Genomic DNA, 21976 nt, shown 5'->3' with positions numbered 1-21976 from the left:
ACAACAATCAGATGCAGCCCCCTTCCCCACACTGTCAACACCTCCTTTCAATCGGAACAAGTTAGGGTGGTCACTGCCTGAAGAAGGAGAAAGAGATTAAGTGAGAGGAAGCGGTAGCAACAAGATAAGTTTTAACAAAGACCTATGAATACTGAGACTTTTAGATGCTGTGTGTTGGAATAGCTGGAAGGAGATAAATGACATGGCGGAACTGTAACCTATAATATTCTTTGAAATTTGGTCTAAAGCTACTTTTTGAATTGTGCTTTGAAAGTCTCCACCATTCTGTATATACCATATATTTCATAATAAGGAAAGAACTGAAACTGTGGAACTGTAACCCTCAACAATTTTTGAAATTAACTATATAACTGTTTTTTCAGCAGTACATTGAAAGTTGACACCTTTCAGTATGTATGTTATGTTTTACAATAATGGAAATAGCTGAAGTTGTGGAACCCATGATATTTGAAATTTGCTCTCTACTTATTAAATCATACTCTGAAATTTACCACTATTATATATATGCATATGTCAAAGCTCACAATAAAAATGCATTAAAAACTTCCATTATATCCTCCTTTAGAAACCTTCTTACCATGGAGCAGCCTAGGCTGAGGCCCTTTCCTGCATCCCATGTCCAGCGGAAATCCCATTTCACCTCCCTGACTTACAGTGTGGCTCATTTTGAGGGTCCTGTAGAACTCACTTACAGATGAAGTTTCTCCTGTCTTCTCCTGGCTGGGGCAAGCCTCGGCACCTGAATTGGTGTCAGCTACTCAGAGGCTGCTAGTCCAGAACCTCCCAGGGCAACTGATCTCCATGCAGTCGGAGTGAGGTGGGGGCATCACAGTGATGGAGTGGAGGTTCTCTAAGAGAAGGTGGATTAAATAGCCTTATTATAGGTCTTCAGAGAAAGTCTCACATTGCCCAGTCCAAGAACCGTGCTCTTCCCAAGTCAAGTTGTGTTACAGCCAGACTTAAAGCACTTCTCCCTATGCCCTTGAGGATGTGCTATTCTGATTTTCTTCTGCCAGGCTTCTGCCTCTGAAGACCTGCCAGCTCTTGAGTCTCCTCTTTCTGGTCTTCAAGATTCTCCTGCAGGTGATGACAGATTCTTCCTTTTCTTTCACTTTCTTCTTCTTGCCTGCCAGCAAGTGCCACTGGGTCAGCATGAAGCACCATCTGGATTTGTACTGTGCTGAGGGGGACCATTTCTTCTTCAGTATTTCTTCATTGAAGACACAGCAGCTGAATTCTTTCTTCATGCCACACTGCATATGCTCCAGGATGGACTCCCTGGAGGGGAACTCACTGCAGCAGACAATGCAAAAGAAACCATGCTCCCTGCTGAGAGCCAGTGCAGGGTCCCCACACAGGGCCTCTCCTCCTCCTGCTCCTGGGTGATCAGCTCAAGGGTGAAGGCCTTGGGCTCTTTCTTTAAGAGTTTCAGCAGGAGGACCAAAGACTTGGTGTTGATTAGACTGGGGAGAGATCAGATGATGCTCTCTTCAGGGAGTGTTTCACTGAACTAAATCTCCTCTTAGCATGTCCTTATCTGGCAATCTTCTTCAAGTTAAAGGTAGTACACAATTTTCTACTCTGATAGCTTTGATTTCACAAATCTCATAGGTGCACAATGTGAACCCCTCAACTGAATGTATGTGGGTGAGTGTATATTGCAGCTTAACGGCATCTATATGTTTCTGCATAAGAGTGAAGGATAAGAGAAATCAGGATAAAGATAGAAAAAGATGGCAGGTGGTGGAAGGATTGTGAAAATTCAGCAAAAGACAAATGATAGGGAAGAGAGAGCTCTCAGGAGCACATAAAAGGCCAGGCACAAACCAGAAAGGGAACAGAAAAGGGAGCTGGGATACTGGAAGACAGCAGAAGTGTCAGCAGAGAAGAAAGTGTGGGGGTTAGGGGGAAACCATGCTGGACAAAGAGTGCTCAGTTATAAAACATAGCAGAAGCTCAACTTCGGTAAAATAGGAGTTAATATTAATACTTGGGGTTTCCTGAAGTGAGGCTAGGCTATTATAGGCTCTTAGGTCCTTGGAAAGAAGTGGTAGGAGAAAAATGAGAAGGCTGTCCCTGGAGCTAAGTAGAGAGGGGCCTGCAGAAATCTGCCTGAGGACAGTAGAACTCACAAGGACTGGGATGTCTGGGGCGAGCATGCGGTAATGTACTCCATCACACCACCCACTTCCATAACCTCCTTACACATTTTATTACTTTCCTTAATTCTTAAAAATATATATTAAATCTCATTAGAAAATGTAATAACAATAAAGTATAAATGTACCTAAGCACCTTGCTCCCTTGTCCCATACCCCTCTGCTCCAGTTGCCCATTTCTTCTATTTTCACCTAATGAAGCAATTATATCATTGACCAAATAAACGACTAACTTGTCTGGAAAGTCCCTCAAACTCACAGATTTGTTTTGTTTGCTCACTTGTTTGTTCCTTCCTCTTTTCATTCATATTATCCATTTTTGTTGTCTACTAAGTTACAGGTAAGTGTTTCTCAATGAAAGCCTCAATGAACTTCATGCCCTCACCCCAAATCCTTCATCTTCTTTGTTCTGGCCCATGGGAAAAAGGTGCCAGAGAAATCATGGGAAATCTGGTCCATGGAAAATCTGACCTCACATTGCCTAACTCCCATTAGTCAAACACAATTTTCCTTCCGTCCGTACCTCAGTTTTAGATTGAATGGTCTCTTCCTACCAGATTGCCATTTCATCTTGTCTGGATGAATGTGAACCTAAAAGAATAGTATTAAAGATTTTTATCTTTCCTCCCAGTTGCAAGTGATGTTTCAGTGTCTCCTGAGTTGAGGGCTTTGATTTAGTCCTGAATGGTTATCAATCCATAGCTGAAGGCACTCTGACATCTGAAGGTACCATCATTCAGCCACTGTTAGTACATCTTTTGACCTTGAAACCCAGGAAATCTTATTGTGAATGTCCTTAACATCTGATGTACTTCCCCTTGGGGCCTCTAGAACAGGGTTAGGATTATGGCTTCACAAAAAAAGCACTGAGCTCAGGACCTCCATGGTCAACTTGTCTTTGAGGTTTTGGAGGCACTTAGGTAAAATTCCACTGTTATCTGCTTGGGCTGACCTGGAGAGCATTTAGAGCAGGAACTAGCAAATGTGAAAACCATTTAAGGAAGGATTTAAGAAAGCTGACAGTGGCCAGTAGGAAGGACCCTGTCAACTAGAAGAAAATAAAATCTCTCACTTGGTAGAGAATAGCTAATTTTATGTAATTCAGAAGGTAGAACAGAGACAAGTGGTAGGATATATAATAGAAAAAAGAAAATCTGTGCTTGCTCAGAAAGGTAGCAAAAATGTCACAGTGTCCATCATATCTCTCCAGACTTTGTTCTTACCATGTCACCATTCAGTTTGTACTGCAGGGTTATGAGGATACTTGGGGTTTCCTGAAAGCTCTGGTGCATTTACCACCTTCTAACCATCCACTTATATTTCTAAATTTGGTTTAACTTAACTTCCTGGTTAAAGCCTTCCCTGACCTACCTTAGGTAGTATTTCCTAATCCCTGCTGTGTAATCTACTGTAGTGAAGGAAGGCTTTACCATAGCTTAGAATAGAATTGATTGCATTTACATGTAGTTGGTTGCAAAAAATGCCTTTCTCTTTACCCACTTGGTTTTTTTTAAATTTTATTTTGAAATAAATTCAAAGTTACAGGAAGAGTTGCAAAAATAATACAAACCACATACACAGAACTCCAGCATTCCCTGACCCCCCTCCCCCGATACCCCAATCCACTAACTTTAACATGTTGTCACACCTCTATTTCTTTCCCTCCCTCTCTTCCTATCATCCGTCATTTATTGCTCTGTCTTCTGAACATATGAGAGCTAGTTGCACACATCCTTGAAGAAACACTATAATTCACATATACAATTCCCATGAACAAGAACGTTCTTTCATGCAATCCCATTAAGCGCAGCTACGAAGTACAAGAGATTCAACAATGACACAAAGCTTACATTCTATATTTCCTTTTCCTTATGTCTCAACTGTGTCCCTTTGAGCCTCTTGTCCTCCATCCTCAGATCCCATCCAGGGTCATCCTTGGCATTCAATTGTCATCTATTTAGATTGTCTTTTTTTTCCCCCTTGATTGTGGAAACATATATACAGCCTAAATCTTCCCATTCCACCCCCTCCCTAGCCTTCCATTGGTGGGATTAATCACATTTAGAATGTTGTAATGCTACCACCTTCCCACCATCTATGACTAGAAATTTCTCTTCACCTCAAACAGCAACCTTACACTCATTTCTTAACTCCCCATTGCCCCTTCCCCCATTTCTCTTAACCCATACTCTACTTTTCATCTCTATGGTCATATTCTCTGATAATTTCTTTGTGTTTACTGTGGGGCTTAAAATTAAACTTTTAAATCCATAACAATCTTGTTTTTCTTTGATAACGACTTAATTTCAATAGGACATATAAACTATGTACCTATACTCCTCCATTCCCCCACCTTTATATAGTTCTTATCAAAAATGACATATTTTACATTGAGTTCAAAACCATTGATTTGTCATTAGAGTTTTTATATTTTGTATCGTGTAGGAAGTAAATAGTGGAGCTACAATTCAAAAATTATTGACTTCTATTTGTATTTCACTGTGGTCAGAGATTGTGCTTTGAATTATGTTCAATTGTTTTTTTGTTTTTTGTTTTTTTGTTTTTTTTTTTTTAATTTATTGAGGCTTGTTTTATGTCCCAGCATATGGTCCATTCTGGAGAAAGATCCATGATCACTAGAGAAAAATGAATGTCCTGGTGATTTGGGATGTAAGGTTCTATATATGTCTGTTAAAATTCTCTGTATCTCTTTCTCCTTTCTGTTGTTTCTCTGTTTGTAAGGCTCCCTTTAGTATCTGAGGTAGGGCAGGTCATTTATTGGCAAACACTCTCAGCATTTGTTTGTGTGTGAAAATTTAAGCTCTCCCTCAAATTTGAAGGAGAGTTTTGCTGGATAAAGTATTCTTGGTTGGAAATTTTTCTCTCTCAGAGTTTTAAATATGTCATGCCATATTTCTCACCTCCATGGTGGCCGCTGAGTAGTCACAACTTAGTCTTATGTTGTTTCCTTTGTACGTGGTGAATTGGTTTTCTCTTGCTGCTTTCAGAACTTGCTCCTTCTCTTCGGTATTTGAGAGTCTGATCAGAATATGTCTTGGATTGGGTTTATTTGGATTTATTCTATCTGGAGTTTGCTGGGCATTTATGCTTTGTGTATTTATATTGCTTAGAAGGTTTGGGAAGTTTTCCCCAACAATTTCTTTGAATACTCTTTCTAGACCTTTACCCTTCTCTTCCCCTTCTGGGACACCAATGAGTCTTAAATTTGGATGTTTTATTTTATCTGTTGTATCCCTGAGATCATTTTTGATTTTTTCAATTTTTTTCTCCATTCTTTCTTTTGTTCTTTCATTTTGTGTTCTGTGGACCTCTAGGACACTGAGACATTGTTCAGCTTCCTCTAATCTTGTATTATGAGTATCCAGAGTCTTTTTAATTTGGCCAAGAATTTCTTTTATTTCCATAAGATCTTCTATTTTTTAATTTAACCTTGCAATTTCTTCTTTATGCTCTTCTAGGGTCTTCTTTATGTCCCTTTTATTTTATCCTGTTCCATGGTCTTCATGTCTTTTATATCCTGTGCCATGTTTTTGTTCCTTGGTTGTGATTGTTTGATTAATTGTGCCAAGTACTGTGTCTCTTTGGATATTTTGATTTGGGTGTTTGGGATCGGGTTCTCCATATCATCTGGTTTTATCATATGCATTAAGATTTTCTGTTGTTTTTGGCCTCTTGGCATTTGCTTTGCTTGATAGGGTTCTTTCAAGTTGTAAAAATGAAAAATACCAATCTAATTTTTCAGAAATACAAGTTGGTGGCGTACACTTTCTCCAACTAACCAGCAGATGGCGTCTGCGAGTTACCTATACCCCTCAAGTCAGTTCTCCCCAACTCTGTCTCTGTGGTTTGTGGGGAATGATTTTTGTGGGGTTCAGTTGGTGAACTCTGTTTGGGTTTGTTGTTGGAGCTGTCCACCCTGAACGTGGTACATGTGTCTGCATGGTCAGGGAGGCAGGGCTGCTTTAATATTCAAACCTCCCAGGTGTTCCCAGAGATTCAAGGCTGTTTCAAGAGTCTAAGCCTTCATTTCAGTTTTGTCCCACATTTTCTCTGTCGCTGACCCACAAACCACCAGCATTGATGTAGTGTCCCTGGGTTTTCAGAGTGGGTCCCCCTTCTCAGCTGTGATCTTCCAGGACCTCTGCTGAGGGAAGGCTGTGCTACATCACTAGTGCGCGTCAGCCCTCAAGGGAAGCCCTGGGCCACTGGGCCATGCAGGGGCGCTCTCTGCCTGATGCAAAGATTAGCCTATAATTCTTGACTGGTGTAAGTTCTGAATGAAAGGTGGGTAGTAGAGCTGGGCCCCACCCCTTTCCTCTTAGAGTAGATGGATGCATTAGGGGGAGGTCATTAGCATTTCAATGGTCTCTCTCTGCCTGTGCCACACCCCTGTCTGGGTCACAGAACTGGGAACTGAAAATGGCCGAGGCTTTCTCCACTGAGTTGAAAAAGGAACAGAGCTAATCTGAGGCTACCCTCTGGTTTTCCAAGGTTAGTCATCACCCAAAGCCTCTGTCTACTTGTCGGGGATTCGTACCTCCTAGTGAGCAGTTCACACTCGCTTATTAAAACCCCAGTTGGAACTCAGCTAAGCTATATTTGCTTGCTGGTAGAAAGCTTCTCTCTGGCACCAGGAGGCTTTGTAACTCGGGCTGTGGGGGAGGGGTCTCCCGATTTGAATCCGCAGTTCTTACTTACAGATTTTATGCTGTGATCTCGCGCATTCCTCCCAATTCAGGTTGGTGTATGATGAGCGGACGATCACATCTGTCCCCCTGCAGTTATTCTGGATAATTTACTAGTTTCTGGTTTTTTTTAGTTGTTCCAGGGGGACTACTTAGCTTCCACTCCTCTCTATGCCTCCATCTTAGATCTTCCCCCCACATTGTTTTAATGTGACTTTGTAGGTCACATTGAGAGTGAAGTCTTTCCACACCTCAAATTGGGCTGACATTATGATTGTTTTGGTCATTGGGACAGCAGCAAATCTGATACAAGCAGAGAATTGAAAGTGCTTGTGCATTGGGCTTCCCCTCTTGCTGCTTTTTGAACCCTGAGAACCCATGGGGATGAGTGGAGACCAAATTTCTAGATGATGAGAGATCATGTAGGGAGATGTCCAACTCTTGCAACTGTGTTGATTTTAGACCAGCCAATCTTCAGATGACCTGACAGCTAATTGCAGACACATGGCCATGCCTAGTTTAGATCAGTTGAACCTGGACCATACCAGAAGAACCCCACACTGATTATTTGAAAAATTGTAAGTGCAATAAATTATTGTTGGTTTAATCCTCCACTTTTTGGGAAAACTAAACCTTACTTGTCCTTATGATATCCTCACATCCCCTACAGATCAGCAATGATAGGCAAGATATAACGATGGTCAAAGACTTTGTAGAAGATCCACAACACCGTTGTAATGACTATGTGGTTCTTTTTTCTTACATGACAAGTTTTGGCATGAGCACTTTGTCTGGGCTGCAACACCAGTTGTTTGACTTCCTGGATCCACCATTTTCCTCTAAGATGTTGCCCCCTGCTCCAGGACATTATCAAAAAGCTGGGTCCTTTCTAGGAACTCTTGTCTAGGACTCTCCTCTCTCACTGCCACCTCCTACTCCTAAGTCCAGTTCACTCAGTGTGACCACTTCAAGGAGCTGAGATTTTTACCACTGACCAAAGAGACATGCTCTTGCAACAGCTTCTGCCTCACAGGGCCCAACAATCTGTTTCAATTAGGCAAGAAAAGAATAAAAACAAGGGAAGATTGTACATGTAGTTTAAATTTTAATATATTATCTTGCATGCATATTCCAAAGGCCCTGCATAATAAAACATTCCCTTGGTTCTCTTAAATGTTGCAGATGATGAAAAGACAAGTTTTAATTGTGTCATAATCTACAGAGAAGAACATAAAGAGCAGATGGGATAACTCTTCATCCATTCTTCCTGGTGTCTTCACCCTCACAACTCCCCTGGAAGTCACTGGAAGATTTCTTAGTCCCTCACACCTCCACAAACAGCATCTGCCTGTTCTCACCGACAGGAATTGCTTTGTGTCCTACTGCCAGCTGCAAAATTTTATTAAAAGATAAACTGAAACACAGCAGCAAATAAAAGCAATAAAATGACTCTGAAATGAAATTTGTTTTTCACATTTAATGACCTCATGGGTTCTGTTAGAAGATTTTACTTAACAGGAGTTTCACAGTTATGAGAGAACCCTTCATGAAGGACACAAATCACAATCTGAGATGCCTCTAAAATAACACTTCCCTGATGTTATATGTGTATTTTTTCCTTGTTTATCATTTGCATCCTCCACATAATGGAAACTCAATGAGGATAGAAATTTGTTTTGTTTCTCAGTGTATTTCTGGTACATGGAATGGTATCTGGCACCTCTGAAGTGCTCAAAAATATTTGATGAATGAATGAATGAGTGAATGAATGAATATGTTGTGATTCAATACTTTGACAGCCCTCTTTATTTCCACCAGTGAAAATAAGACTATTCCTAATGTGTTTTACAATTTATTAACATGAGAAACAACCTTGCATAATGAAGCAATAGAAAAATAAGTTAGACTCTACACAAATAAAATATGCCATCCTTAACCTTGCATTGGAGAGAGACCACTCTGCTTCTGCCATTCACATCATAGGATGTGCAAGCACAGAAACCACTTGTCCAGGCTGTATGTCTAAATGCACAAATTAATTCAAGAAAAAAAGCTATCCTGCTGCAGCTTAAGCATTACACTACAGAAGTTTAAAGTGAGTAAACATTGACTATGTGAAGGCAATAATTTATGTACAATTTCTTGCTTGTGATTTTGGAAAAGATGAGAGCCAGGGTGGCAATCTTAGCTAACATTATGAAAATTAGCACATCTATAAACTATTAAATAGAGGTTATAAGTTGTTATTCTTCATTGTCTTTGATTGAATGCTCATGACCGAGGCCATATCATTGCCCAACTCCAGTTCATCTGACAGCTTTCTAAACGTTAGAGCATCCTAGGAATCAAGGCTTAGTAGCCTTTTCTCTATTCACACGGGCTCCATTTTGCCTCATTAACTTCACAGCTGTCTACAGCTGATGGTGTTCCAGTTTCCATCTGCAGCCATGGCAGTTCCTCTGAGGTTCAAATTATATATTTGGTTGTCTGCCTAATTCTCTGCATCTAATATTCTTCTTCTGTAAACTCCAAATTATTATAATACATTCCTCATATGGTTGTCATGCAGGGAACACACATTAAAAAAGAAACACACTTAGAGGAATGTTTGGCACCATAATATGTAATCAAAGACCATTATCTCTCAGCATTATTACTTGTCTCTCCATGTGCATGCAACAGCAGTGCAATGTTACCATGGTCATAAAAGCTATGCATCTCATGGGTGGAAAGAGAACAGCCAGGTCTTGACCATCACTGACTGCAATGGGTGCAACTCAACTGGTGCTGCAAGACTGGCCTCTCCCTGCTATAGCCAGACAGCCCTCTAGCAGGCTTCTGCTCTGGTAAGAGGACAGAGGAGGAGTCTGTCAGCTATCATGTTTCCAGAAGATTACTCAAGTAGAGTTAGTGAGGATGGGTCACAAAAGTTGCTCTTGATCTTCTCATGCAGGAATCCCAGTGGTTGCATGTGCAGGAGGCCCTAGGCCCTGGAGATAAGGAATTATTGCAGTACTGGTCTGTACTCTGAAATTTCAGTATCCTCTGCTATCATATCTAAAAGTGAACCATTACTCTCTGCTCAGACTAGGGAGAAATTATCAAAATGAGCTTGAAACAGAATTCCCCACATTGGACTTAACAGTCATGAATTAACAAAATGAGGTTCCACATTGGCAATAACTGCCTGATTGGAGCCCAAGTTGGGATACAAAGCCCCAAACAAAATTTCCAAGGAAGAGAAATGAGCCCCCTTCTTTTGCCATCCTCCCTGACCCCAAGATTTTTCATTTATTACCTCCCAAGAGTTGATAAACTGCTTTGAGCTCCCTGGGATAATGACACTCAAATAATGCTGCTTTCACCAGATGAGGAAGTTCCCGAATTCTGGATTAGGCTAAATTCTGAGAAGTCTTCCAGGGCTGCCCACATCTCTGTACTGGATATTCAAAACACCCAAGTTCAGAGCCCCTTTGGTTTTCCAGCAATAGTCATGATACTGGTATCTGCGGACTCCTGAGGCAATGAGATTTCCAGAAGTCATAAGCCCTTCCTCCAACTTGGACTTTCTCCCCGTCAAGGTGTCAGGATCAGTGTTGCTACTGTGTCCCTCTGAGTGGGTTTCCTGTTATGGAAACCTAAGGACACTGTCATGTTTTGCCCTGTACCTTGCAAAGCTGCCACCTCTGAAGTGAGCATGAAGCTACTTTAACTACACAATTAACACTGGCAGAAACTACTGCCCATGGTGCTGGGCACAGTGTGGGGAAGAGAGAAGTCATATAAATTAGAAAGCCTAGTTATGACTCTTACCATAGTAATTCAGGCCCACAAAGCTGGCCAAGGTGAAATGCCTTAAATTTGCCAGTGCTGCATTCATTCCTGTTTTCAAAGGACAAAGCTTTTGCCCTGTACTTGTTCACCTGGGCTGGAATATTTTTTTGACTTGATATGAACTATCTTGTAGATACTCCTGTGGTTTATGATGGGTAAAGAGTCCTGCCAAACCCTGCCCTATTCATCCCACATGTCAGAGGGCAGGGATTTTAGTGTTCCAGCTCTTTGTCCTATCTTTGGACTTGAAATAGGATTTCACTAGAACTCCAAGGTTTCTCAACCTTGAAATACTTCTTGGGTTGGTCATCTCACAGCCAGATTGCCTGATTCCTAATTTATTGCACAATTTATAAATGGTACCAGAGGAAGAGTTTGGGAGTGGCACCTGACATTTTACCATCAGACCCTGTTTCATGAGAGGGGAAGAGGTGATAGGAAAAGAGCACTTGCTATAACCTTTTCCGTGTTGTCAAAAAATCTTCACAAAACCTTCTCAAGTCAGGAACAAATAGGAAATGACTTGCTTTCTTCTTACGTTTGCCCTTGAGGCATTTTGCTTACCGAAGTCTTAAAAATATTTTCCACTCAAGGAAGCATTTTTATGCTTAGCTAGATCTTATGACGTATGACAATATTTCAAGTACTAAGCTCGGTACATAAGAAAGAGGTTGTGCTTCAGAGAAGAACTGCGGGGAGTTTATATTTCTTTTTTATGCAAGTTTATGGAGATATATTCACATACCATGCAATCATCCAATGTTTACAATCGATTGTTCACAGAATCACCATGTAGTTGTGCATTCATTGCAACAATCAGTTTTTTGGCATTTTCATTACTTCAAAAAACAGTAATAAAATTAAGAATAAAAATAAAAATTAAAGTAAAAAAGAACATCCAGAACATCCCATCCCCCATCCCCTCATATATTATTCACTTATTTTTAGTCCCCAGTTTTCTATTCATCTGTCCATACACTGGATAAAGGAAGTGTGAGCAAAAAGATTTTCACAATCACACAGTCACACCATATAAGCTATATAGTTATATAATCATCTTCAAGAATCAAGGCTACTGAAAGGCAGTTAACAGTTTCAGGTATTTCTACTAGCTATTCTAATACATTAAAAACTAAAAAGGGATATCTACATAATGCAGGAAAATAACCCTCATAATGACTTCTTGACTCCATTTGAATTCTCTCAGTCACCAAAAGTTTATTTTGCTTCATTTCTGTTCCCACTTTTGGTCCAGAAGTCTTTCCTATTCCCATGAGGATGGGTCCAGGCTCATCCCCGGGAGTCATATCCCACGTCGCCAGGGAGATTTACACCCCTGGGAGTCAGGTGCCACATAGAGGGGAGAGCAGCATATCCACCACTGAATTGGCTTAGAGAGAGAGGCCACATCTGAGCAACAAAAGAGGTTCTCTGGGGATGACTCTGAGGCAAAATTATAAGTAGGTTTAGCTTCTTCATTGCAGTAACAATCTTCATAAGGACAAGCCCAAAGACTGAGGGCTCAGCCTTCTAAATTGGCAGTCTCAATACTTGTGAGAAATTGAGGCATTCCCCAGATGGGTAAGTTTAATATTATCACATTTTATCCAGTCCCTCAAGGGGTCTTTGCAAATACTTTTCTATTCTCTGCCCAAACTGCTCTGGGATGTATTGGGGCATCACACTTACCTGTAAAATCCAACCAGATCTCATGCCCTATTCAGGTTTCTATGTAATTATGGTGCTTGTTTAAACAGACCCTACAAGTTAAATTATATAGTATGCTATAGAATAAATAGATTTTCCATCAAATATACATCTGTTCCTTTGGTTTCACACAGAAGTTGAAGTTTTAAAACACAGTCAGAAGATGGCAGAAGTGTGGAATTTAGTCACTCCTCTAGGGCAGCAGGTAATTAGCCAGGAACTGTATGAAACAGTGTTTTCAGGGTCTCCAAGGCCAGTCACACATTGTACACTCTTCTGGAGTGGGTGGAACAGTGGAGATCACAGCACAGTGAAATGTGTAAGTTCCCCTTGACAGAGGTCTGGTGTCCCTCTCTGCCCAGACCTCATAGACTGTCTTACAGCTGGCTCCTTGAAGGAAAGAAAAAACAATCTGCTGGGAGCAAGAAGGGAGGTTAAACCCATCCTCAACTGTAGAATTTGTTAACAAATTAATGAATTAACTTTTGGAGCAAAAGTCTGCTTTAAATGGCCATCTTCAAACTGTCTCTCATCTGCATCTCCTCTCTCAGCTCCTGTGTGTTCTTCAAAGTGTTGCTCTTGGCTGTAGCAAGCTCACTCCTTCTGTCTGAGCTTATACAGGGCTCTAGTAAGCTAATCAAGGTCCACACTGAATGGGCAGGGCCACATGTCCATGGAAATCATCCAATCAGAGTTACCGCACACAGTTGGGTGGGTCGCATCTCCATGGAAACATCCAAAGAATTACAATCCAATCAATACCAGTTAGTCTTCCCATACAAGATTGCATCAAAGAACATGGCTTTTTCTGGGGGACATAGTATATACAAACTGGCTCAAGCACATATCTTTAGATACTCTATACTGACACTGACAAATCTTGGGGGCTGGGGAAAGACCTTAAAAAAGGGATTTCCTTTTTTTTCTTCTTCTTCTTTTTAAAATAACTATTCTAAGTAGCTCTTTATGAAAAGCCTCAGATATTTGCACCTGGCCTCTGGACCCAGGCAAAGGAGGGCTGAGACAGGTCTAACAGACAAAGCAACAAACCTAATCAGGGAGACAATTCCCTAAAGGGCATAATGTCCCCAGGAAAAGGGACGTGTGGTCCAGCTCAATTTCCAGCCCTCCATCAAAGTAGTCAGACCCCAGGGGCTTGAAAACAGAAACCAGCTTCAGTCAGCCATGCCCCTGAAAGGGACAGAGTCAGTGGGAAAAGTAAAGGAACCACACCTCTTTACACTGGTGGGGGAGCTGTGGGCTGGCAAGCACCACCTGCCAGATAGGATAAGAAAAGCACAGAGTCTAAGGGCCTTACAGGAGAGTCTCATCCTCAAGGAAACTCCATATCCTCCTCCCGAGACCTGGGCCTCTTTGGACTGGGAAAACATGACTGGGGCTGACCATATCTGAGGAGACACTTTCAAAACAGTTTACATAGAGGCAGAGCAAGAAACAAAAGCAAGAGGTGAAAAATTCTGATCAACTAAATAGAACCTAAGTTAGAGGTCTAGAATAAGTTGAACTGAACAGCAAAGGATAGAGAACAAAGCCAACCAAAAAGAAAACCCTAGGTAAAAGAGTGAAAACAAGCTCCAGAATAAACTATTCAAGAAAATGAGATGCCTAGACACCATGAGATAATGAGCCATACTAGGAGACATGAAAATAAAGACCAGTCACAATCACACAATCACACCACATAAGCTATATAGTTAAATAATCAACTGAGATACAGGAGTTGAGACAACTAATTAAAGATGTTCAAACAAATCTCCTAAATCAATTCAATGAACTTAGGGAAGATATGGCAAAAGAGATGAAGGGTATAAAGAATACACTGGATGACAATAAGGAAGAATTTGTAAGCTCGAAAAAGCAAATAGCAAAAAATTGTCTTCCTAACTAGGTTTGTTGCTTATAGGAATGAAAGGCACAATAGAAGAGATGAGAAACACGCACAAACTACAGCTACAAGTGTAATCAACATCTCACAGATGTGATGCCAAGACAGAGAAGCCAGTCACTTAAGAGGACGTGCCATGTAAGTCTCCCTCTATAAAGTACAAAACCAGGGAGACAAACGTACGATGTTCTAGAGATTCTCCTTGTAGGGACTGGAAAGGATCGCCAGGGGGCACTTCTGCTCTGAATCTGTGCTGGGTTTTTGGTGCTTTCAGTTTGTGGAAATTGGAGCTCTGAGCTTATGATCTGTGTACTTTTCTGTAGGCGAAGTTGGACTTCAGTAAAGTAGTTACTTCAAAAACCAATCTGTGCTGTGATGGAGCTTGTGCAACGTCATCCGATACACAGGCCTGTGATTTTGGGTCAGCATCTTCTTGGGTCCAAGGCCCCAAAGAGGCACTTCCCATGGCAGGGATGGAATTCCTTGGAATTTTAGGCCTTGTGATGAGAACAGTGAGGCAGGGAGAGTTGACATGAGGGCCAAGAGGGTTGACCAGGGCCGTGCTGGGGACACGGGAAAAGCTAGGCTCGGGCCAGGGCAGGTCTAACCTGCTCAGGCCGCCGAGCCACAGACCCACAGAAGCCACCAGCCTTCCAAGGTCACTGACCTTAAAGGCCTTGAGGGGAGGCGTGGGAGATGGGGTGAGTGTGATGTGGCAGGGAGAGCTGATGGTATCAGGGCAAAGAAAGAGCAAGGAGCCCTATTCTCTGAGGGGAAAGCACAGTGGGAAGATCCACTCCCCTTCCTCATTTGGGGCAAGGGTCAAATGCCAAGCCTGGCGGGGATGCTGAGGCTGCAGCCCAGCCCCCTCCCGACAGGCCAGGTTTGCACCAGGAGCACTTGTCAGTGTGGTCTCCAGGCCCAGACTGGCCCAGGTGGGTTACTAGAGGGTCCATTTTTGCTTCAGGGCAGGCCCTAGGAATTCAGATTCCCCTCCCCTCCAACACCCCCTGTGTCCCCTCCTCATCCCTCTGTTTTCTGCAGCTGCCACCACCTTCTCCTTCTTTGGAGTCCCTGGAGGATTGATCTGGCTGTGAGGCAGGTGCAGATTTTGCAAGGGCCCCTTCTTTGTGGCTATTTCTTGCTTGCATACAGCCCCCTCTTCCCCCCCTTCCCTGGGGCTTTCAGTCAGTCACTACAGGTGGGTAATAAAAATCTCAGATGAGGACAGTGACCCCAGGAGGCTCAAAAGCCCCCAGAGGACGCATTCCCTGACTTCTGTGGGTAACAGGGGCTGGGCAGTCTTCTCAGAACATTTTTGAGCCCCTTCTCAGAGGTTTTCCAAATCCCAGTGCCCTCGGCTCAGCCCTTGTACACACGTCTGGATGTACTGAGCTGTCCTCCTCACCCTGGGGACAGACGGGAGCCCCTGGAGCCAGGGAAGGGGTCATGCATGTATGCGTGTTCCCAGGACAAAGAGCCTGCTATGCAACAGACCCTCCGATAACATTTACGGAATGGGTGAATACAGAAACCGAGGCTGGAAGGGTTAGTGGATGCCCCCAGGACCAGAAGCTTCTGGAAGCTGAAGGCAGGATCCTGAAGCAGGTACCCAGCCAAGAATGAGCCCTGGGTGTCAGAAGCTGCTGGCGTTTCACTGTAGAGAACACTTTCCTTTTCCCCAGTCCTCACGAGTGCTTCTCTACATTTCACTTTTCTTTTGATGATGCTGTAGGGAAAGGGAATTCTAAAATAAATTCCCTCTCCCCACCCCCTCCAAACTTCCAAAGATGATTTAGAACTGGCATCACGAATTTATTAAATCCCAACAGCTTATATGTGCACAGTGCAATTCTGATGTGAAATCCCCAACCAATTTAATCTTTCCTTGGTTGCAGCTGCATGATTTCAGAAGGATGCAGCTCCTCAGGCTCTGCTGCTGGGCAGAGATTAAAAAGGTAAAATTCTTGGACCAAAAGGAAACATCACTCCTATGCGGGCCGTGGGTGCTGCCTGCAGTGGTGGGCCTTGGAGAGGAAATTCTCAGTGGAAGGAGAACATTCTGAATTTTCTAGATTTTATGCCTCATTCACAGAGAGGCTGCTGCCGCCTGGCCTCTGTACCCTGGGCCACTCTGTGCAGACCTCTGGCAGGGCTTGGCCCTGTGGCACTGCCTGCACATGCCCGTGCCTCTCCCTGCTCCAGTCCCGGACTGTGAGGGGCAGAGTCTCATTCGTCCCGGAGCAGCTTGTTGATTGAATGAAAGACCGAGGCTCCTGTGACCCGGGGGTGGGGTGAACGTCCTTCTTTGTTATAAACACCATTTTCCTGAGAGGTGGGGCTCTTCCCTTCTCCCTTTGCATCTTTAGTGCTTGGCAGCATGGTCGGCACACAGAGGACACTCAGAATATGTTTTTTGATGGACTTAATTTTTTTTCAAATGCCATTTTGTTGAGATATATTCACATACCATACAATCCATCCAGAGTATACAATGAGTGGTTCACAGTATCATCGTATAGTTGTGCAATCGTCACCACGATCAATTTTAGAATATTTTCATTACTCCAAAAATAATATAAAAGAAAAATATAAAAGAAAATCCAAAACATTTTATACCCCTTTTCCCCCTCTATTATTGACCCCTAGTTGTGGTGTGGTACGTTTGTCACTGTTGAAGAAAGATTATTACGATATTACTGTTAACCATATTCCATAGTTTCCAATAGGTACGTTTTCCCCATGTAACACTCTATTATTAACTCCCTGTAATAGTGTCGTACATTTGTTCTAGTTCATGAAAGAACGTTTTTATATTTGTTGAAGGACTTAATTTTCTAGCATGCATTTATGAGTGTCTGGAGCGGAATTGGGGAAATGAAGATTACCTCTTCCTCTATATCTATTGAGTGTTTAATACGTGCTGGTGGTGGGGTGGTGTACGGGAATCCTGTATTTTATGCAAGATTGTTCTGTTAACTCACAACCCTACTAAAAAAAAAATACGTATTATCTACTGTATTTTGCCTGAACTGTCTCATTTAAGCCCCACGACTAATCTGAGCTGACAACTATTTTTATTTCACACGAGCCGGAGGAGGGGTCCAGGGACGCACGGCTGGAAGGTGGCTGCGGGAGGTGACACACGGAGCGCGCCGGCCCCCACGGCCCGCCTCCCGGCCCCCACGGCCCGCCTCCCGGCCCCCACGCCCCGCCTCCCGGCCCCCACGGCCCGCCTCCCGGCCCCCACGCCCCGCCTCCCGGCCCCCACGGCCCGCCTCCCGGCCCCCACGCCCCGCCTCCCGGCCCCCACGGCCCGCCTCCCGGCCCCCACGCCCCGCCTCCCGGCCCCCACGGCCCGCCTCCCGGCCCCCACGCCCCGCCTCCCGGCCCCCACCGCCGGGACGAAGCCACGTGACTCCAGTTTCTCCCATCTCATTGGCCTGGGCTCCGCTTTCTTTCTCAATGACGCACCGGACAGTGTCCACCAGGCGGCGCTGCAGGCAAGAGTTAGAGCTCGGCTTGGCGGCCATCGCTGGCTTGGAAGGCAGGGAACGAGGCGGCAGGCTCCTAAATGCACTTACGAAGCTATTTTTATGTGCATCCTCAGGAGAATGTTTGAGTAAATAAAACCCAGAAAACTCGGACCCATGAAGGACTTGGAGGTTCTGTGCGGTGTAGGGACGGAGCCCTGGAGTGGCTGCTGGGCGGGGCTCAGAGCCCGCCGCCGAGTTTCACCTTTCCTGGGGGTAAAATGGGGACGGCTGTTTGCCCTGCCCACCTCACAGGGCCGCCGCCGAGGGGGGTCAAATGCAGTCATGGGTGTCGTGACACTTGTAAACTGGAGAATGCCTGAGATGATCTTATCAAGCCAGGTGCCAGCTGAAGGGAAGCGACTACTTACCTGGTAAAATGGTATAGAGAAAGCCCTGGGACACGGCAGAGCCAAAAAACCTGTGCCCTGATTCCTCTCTGAATTCCCTCTTCAGCTTCCTCTTGATATCTTTTCCAATGTGAAATCCCCACCAAGGCAGCTGACGCAGGTAGCCAAACAAGGGTGCAGCTCATTATGTTTGACCCCAAACAAAATAAAGCCCATCTACCCTAAACGTGCCCCTACAAGACGGGCAAATGCTTGCCCAATCAATAGGAGTTCAGCTAATTTCCTTTTTATGACTATAAAAATCGCTTGCCATCCCTAGAAACCCAAAGCTACTTTGTTCTTGTAAATGATCTGGCTTCCTTTATAGCACCAAAACTTTGGTGTCCAGAATAAAATGCTGTAGCCTGCAAACTAGACTCCAATTTATATTTCAGCAGATCCTTGGCCTGTTTCTTCCCCATTTTGGCTTATCCTCCATGACACAACTTCCAAGATTTCTGCATTAAATGACACCAGCCATTTGTTAATATGGTCAATAGCAACAGTAGCTGAAAACAATTTTTTAAAAAAATTGTGATGATATGTATATTTTATAAAATTTGCCATTTTACCATTTTTAAGTGTGCACTTCACTGATCACAATTAAATGTGGTCCGACCATCACCACCATCCATCACCAAAGTCTTTTTATTACCCCAAACAGAAACTCTGTACCCATTAAGCAATAACTACCAATTCTTCTTTCCCCCAGACCCTGGGAACCTCTAATCTACTTTCTGTCTCTATGAATTTGCTTATTCAAGACATTTCATATAAATGTAGTCTTACAATATGTGTCCTTTTGTGTCTGGCTTATTTCACTCAACATGATGATTTCAAGGTTCATACATGTTGTCACGTGTCAGAACTTCATTCCTTCTTACAGCTGAATAATATTCCATTGTACGTATACAACAAATTTTGTTTACTCATCTATTGAAGGATACTTGGGTTGCTTCCACCTTTTGGCTATTGTGAACAATACTCCTATGAACATTAGTATACAAGCAACTGTGTGAATCCCTGCTTTTATTTCCATCTTTCTTTTGAAAATATACACAGGATGGGCAGGTCATATGGTAGTTATATGTCTCACTTTTTAAGAACCTGCCAAACTGTTTTCCATAGTGACAACAAAATCTTGCTTTCCACCTTACCTTGTCTAATTCTCACAGTGAGATATAATTCACATACCATAAAATTCACAATTTAAAGTGTATAATTCAGTAGATTTTAATATATTCACAAGATTGTGCAACCATCACCATTATCTAATTCCAGAATATTTTCATTGCTGCAGAAAGAAACATGTACCCATTACCCTTGGGCCCTGGCAGCCACTAATTCACTTAGGCTTTCCTTAATGGTGTGTCTTTTTATTCCCATTTGTATTCTATAGGGATTAAAAAGAAAAAGAAATGACTTTCTTCATGTAACGTGGAAGGGAAGGGTGTCTTTTGTCTCAGCCCTGGTGTAGCAGGCAGACCAGTGAGAATTGCTTAAGATAGCTCGACCGAGGCGCACTTCTCCATCCCTACCAGTGAGCTGTGTGAGCCCAGAGGGATGGTATAACTTCTCTGGGAATTCTCACCCTTAAAAGTTAATAATGGCTGATAAAAGTACTTGTCCCATTTACAACCAGGAAATAGTACCACTTAAGTAACGGAACCCTGAATCTGCCCAAGTTTGATATCGGGAGGAGAGTCTTCTTGAGGTGGCTGAATTCAGGAGCCTGGCTCTGTCCCCCGCCTCCCTTCTTACTGTCACCCCCCTTTCCCATTAGTGGCACTCCTTCCAGGGTGGGCAGATCCTCTTCCCAGGACCCCCTGAGCCCAGCTGGGGGGAGCCCACATTCTCACAAACACTTAGATGTGGGGGGTGGGTAATATTATATATATTATTTTTATGCCCTGCCAAGCCTCCAAACAGATTTGAGGCCCTTCATAACAATGCATTCAATTTAACAGATGTTTTGTAAAAAGTGAGGAAATCGGGGAGAAATAAACATGAGGAGAGAAAAAAATAAGATGAAGGCAGGGAGAAGTTGGGATGGAAAATCCAGACCATGATTTAACGACCACTTACAAGTACACTTACCGGAGCAGGCAGGGTTGTAAGGGATTCCGAATGTAAAATCATCCAGTCCTCTTGACAGCCTTAAGAGGCAGGTACTATTTTATCCCTATTTTATAGGCAAGGAAGTGCAGGCACAGGAAGGTTATGTAACCTGTTCAAGAGCTCCCAGTTAGTAACTAGCAGGCCTGGGATTTGAACCACCGGCAATCTGGTGTGCGAGCTCCTGCTGCCTGCGCTGCTTCCTCCTGATGTCACGTGTCCGTGCTGGTGGTGGAGCCTGAACACGAACAGAGCACACACGGAATACCTTTGAAGTCTTGGATTTTATCTTAGAGATCACAGGCATTTGCGTTTAATATCATATTACTCTATCAGTTGTAACTGGATGCTAAAATTAGACTTCTTAGTTTCAACTGAGGTGCCAAAGGGTGCCAAGCAAAGCAGGAGGTGTCAAATAGGCCATCGACTGGGGACTTACAAGTGGGGACCCCAAACCTGCTTCTGCCAGCGTTAGCCTGTCAGTCTCCTGCGAGGAGAGTGAGAGAGGGCTGGGAGGCTGGAGAGGTTAGGGAGTCTGGTGAAGGGGATTTCTCTGGATTGCTTATCAGTGTGCTCCGTGTTTGCCCTCCCCTCCCCACTGGAAGCCAGGTGGGGGGGTGGGGGAGAACCATTTCGATAGACTGTCACATGTCTCTGGAGTTGGGGGACAAGGGGCTGGTACCTGAGTCCATTTTGACAATTCTCAAGATGAGAGGCTGTGGCTAGTTAAGAGTGTGGTGCTAGGGGAGCCACCCCCCATCTGGTCATATATTCATTCAACAAGCACTTACTGAGGGCCCAGCATGTGACCAGGGTGGTGTAGGTGCCAGGTGTGCAACAATGAACACACATACTGCCCTGAGGATCTTTTTTTTTTTTAATTATCTTGATTTTTTTTTATTCTTAAGTTGAAAATTATTGTTATTACAGATACAAGCCTTCCAAAGTCAGCAGCAATCTGTTACACAGCAGCTCTGCTAAAGACAAGGACAGTTTCAGATAAGTAAGTAGTTATGAAAACTAGTTATTTAGAGAGAATGCTAAACTCAATGTTATGTTTTTCCTGCATTGATTTTTTTTTCTATTAGTTACAGTCTCTAGTTTATGCTGATTGCATCCCTCCCCCAATGCCTCCCCATTTTTAACACCTTGCAAGGTTGACATTTGCTTGTTCTCCCTCGTAAAAGAACATATTTATACATTTTATTACAATTGTTGAATACTCTAGATTTCACCAAGTTACACAGTCCCAGTCTTTATCTTTCCTCCTTTCTTCTGGTGTCTCACATGCTCCCCACCTTCCTCTCTCAACCATATTTATAGTTATCTTTGCTCAGTGTACTTACATTGCTGTGCTACCATCTCCCAAAATTGTGTTCCAAACCTCTCACTCCTGTCTTCTCCTATCACTCTGTAGTGCTCCCTTTAGTATTTCCTGTAGGGCGGGTGTCTTGTTCACAAAGTCTCTCATTGCCTGTTTGTCAGAAAATATTTTGAGCTCTCCCTCATATTTGAAGGACAGCTTTGCTGGATATAGGGTTCTTAGTTGGCGGTTTTTCTCTTTCAGTATCTTAAATATATCACACCACTTCCTTCTTGCCTCCAA

The 21976-nt window shown here is 43.2% G+C and overlaps 1 protein-coding gene across 1 annotated transcript in view; it reads right to left on the bottom strand.

The window, feature by feature from the left end:
• LOC119516503 overlaps positions 1-2180 on the bottom strand; it is a 121458-nt gene extending 119278 nt beyond the window's left edge. Inside the window, exons 1-2 of the mRNA XM_037812801.1 lie at positions 2154-2180; positions 1316-1438 (exon numbers count right to left, since the gene is read on the bottom strand). Coding sequence (XP_037668729.1) covers positions 1316-1438; positions 2154-2180 — 150 coding nt within the window. The remainder of the gene's footprint in view (positions 1-1315; positions 1439-2153) is intronic.
• Between the last annotated feature and the right edge of the window lie 19796 nt (positions 2181-21976).

The sequence above is a fragment of the Choloepus didactylus genome, chromosome 20 (assembly GCF_015220235.1).
Source record: "Choloepus didactylus isolate mChoDid1 chromosome 20, mChoDid1.pri, whole genome shotgun sequence".
Lineage (NCBI taxonomy): Eukaryota > Metazoa > Chordata > Mammalia > Pilosa > Megalonychidae > Choloepus > Choloepus didactylus.
The sequence above is the reverse complement of the archived record's forward strand: the minus strand, read 5'-3'. Positions and strand labels throughout refer to the sequence as shown.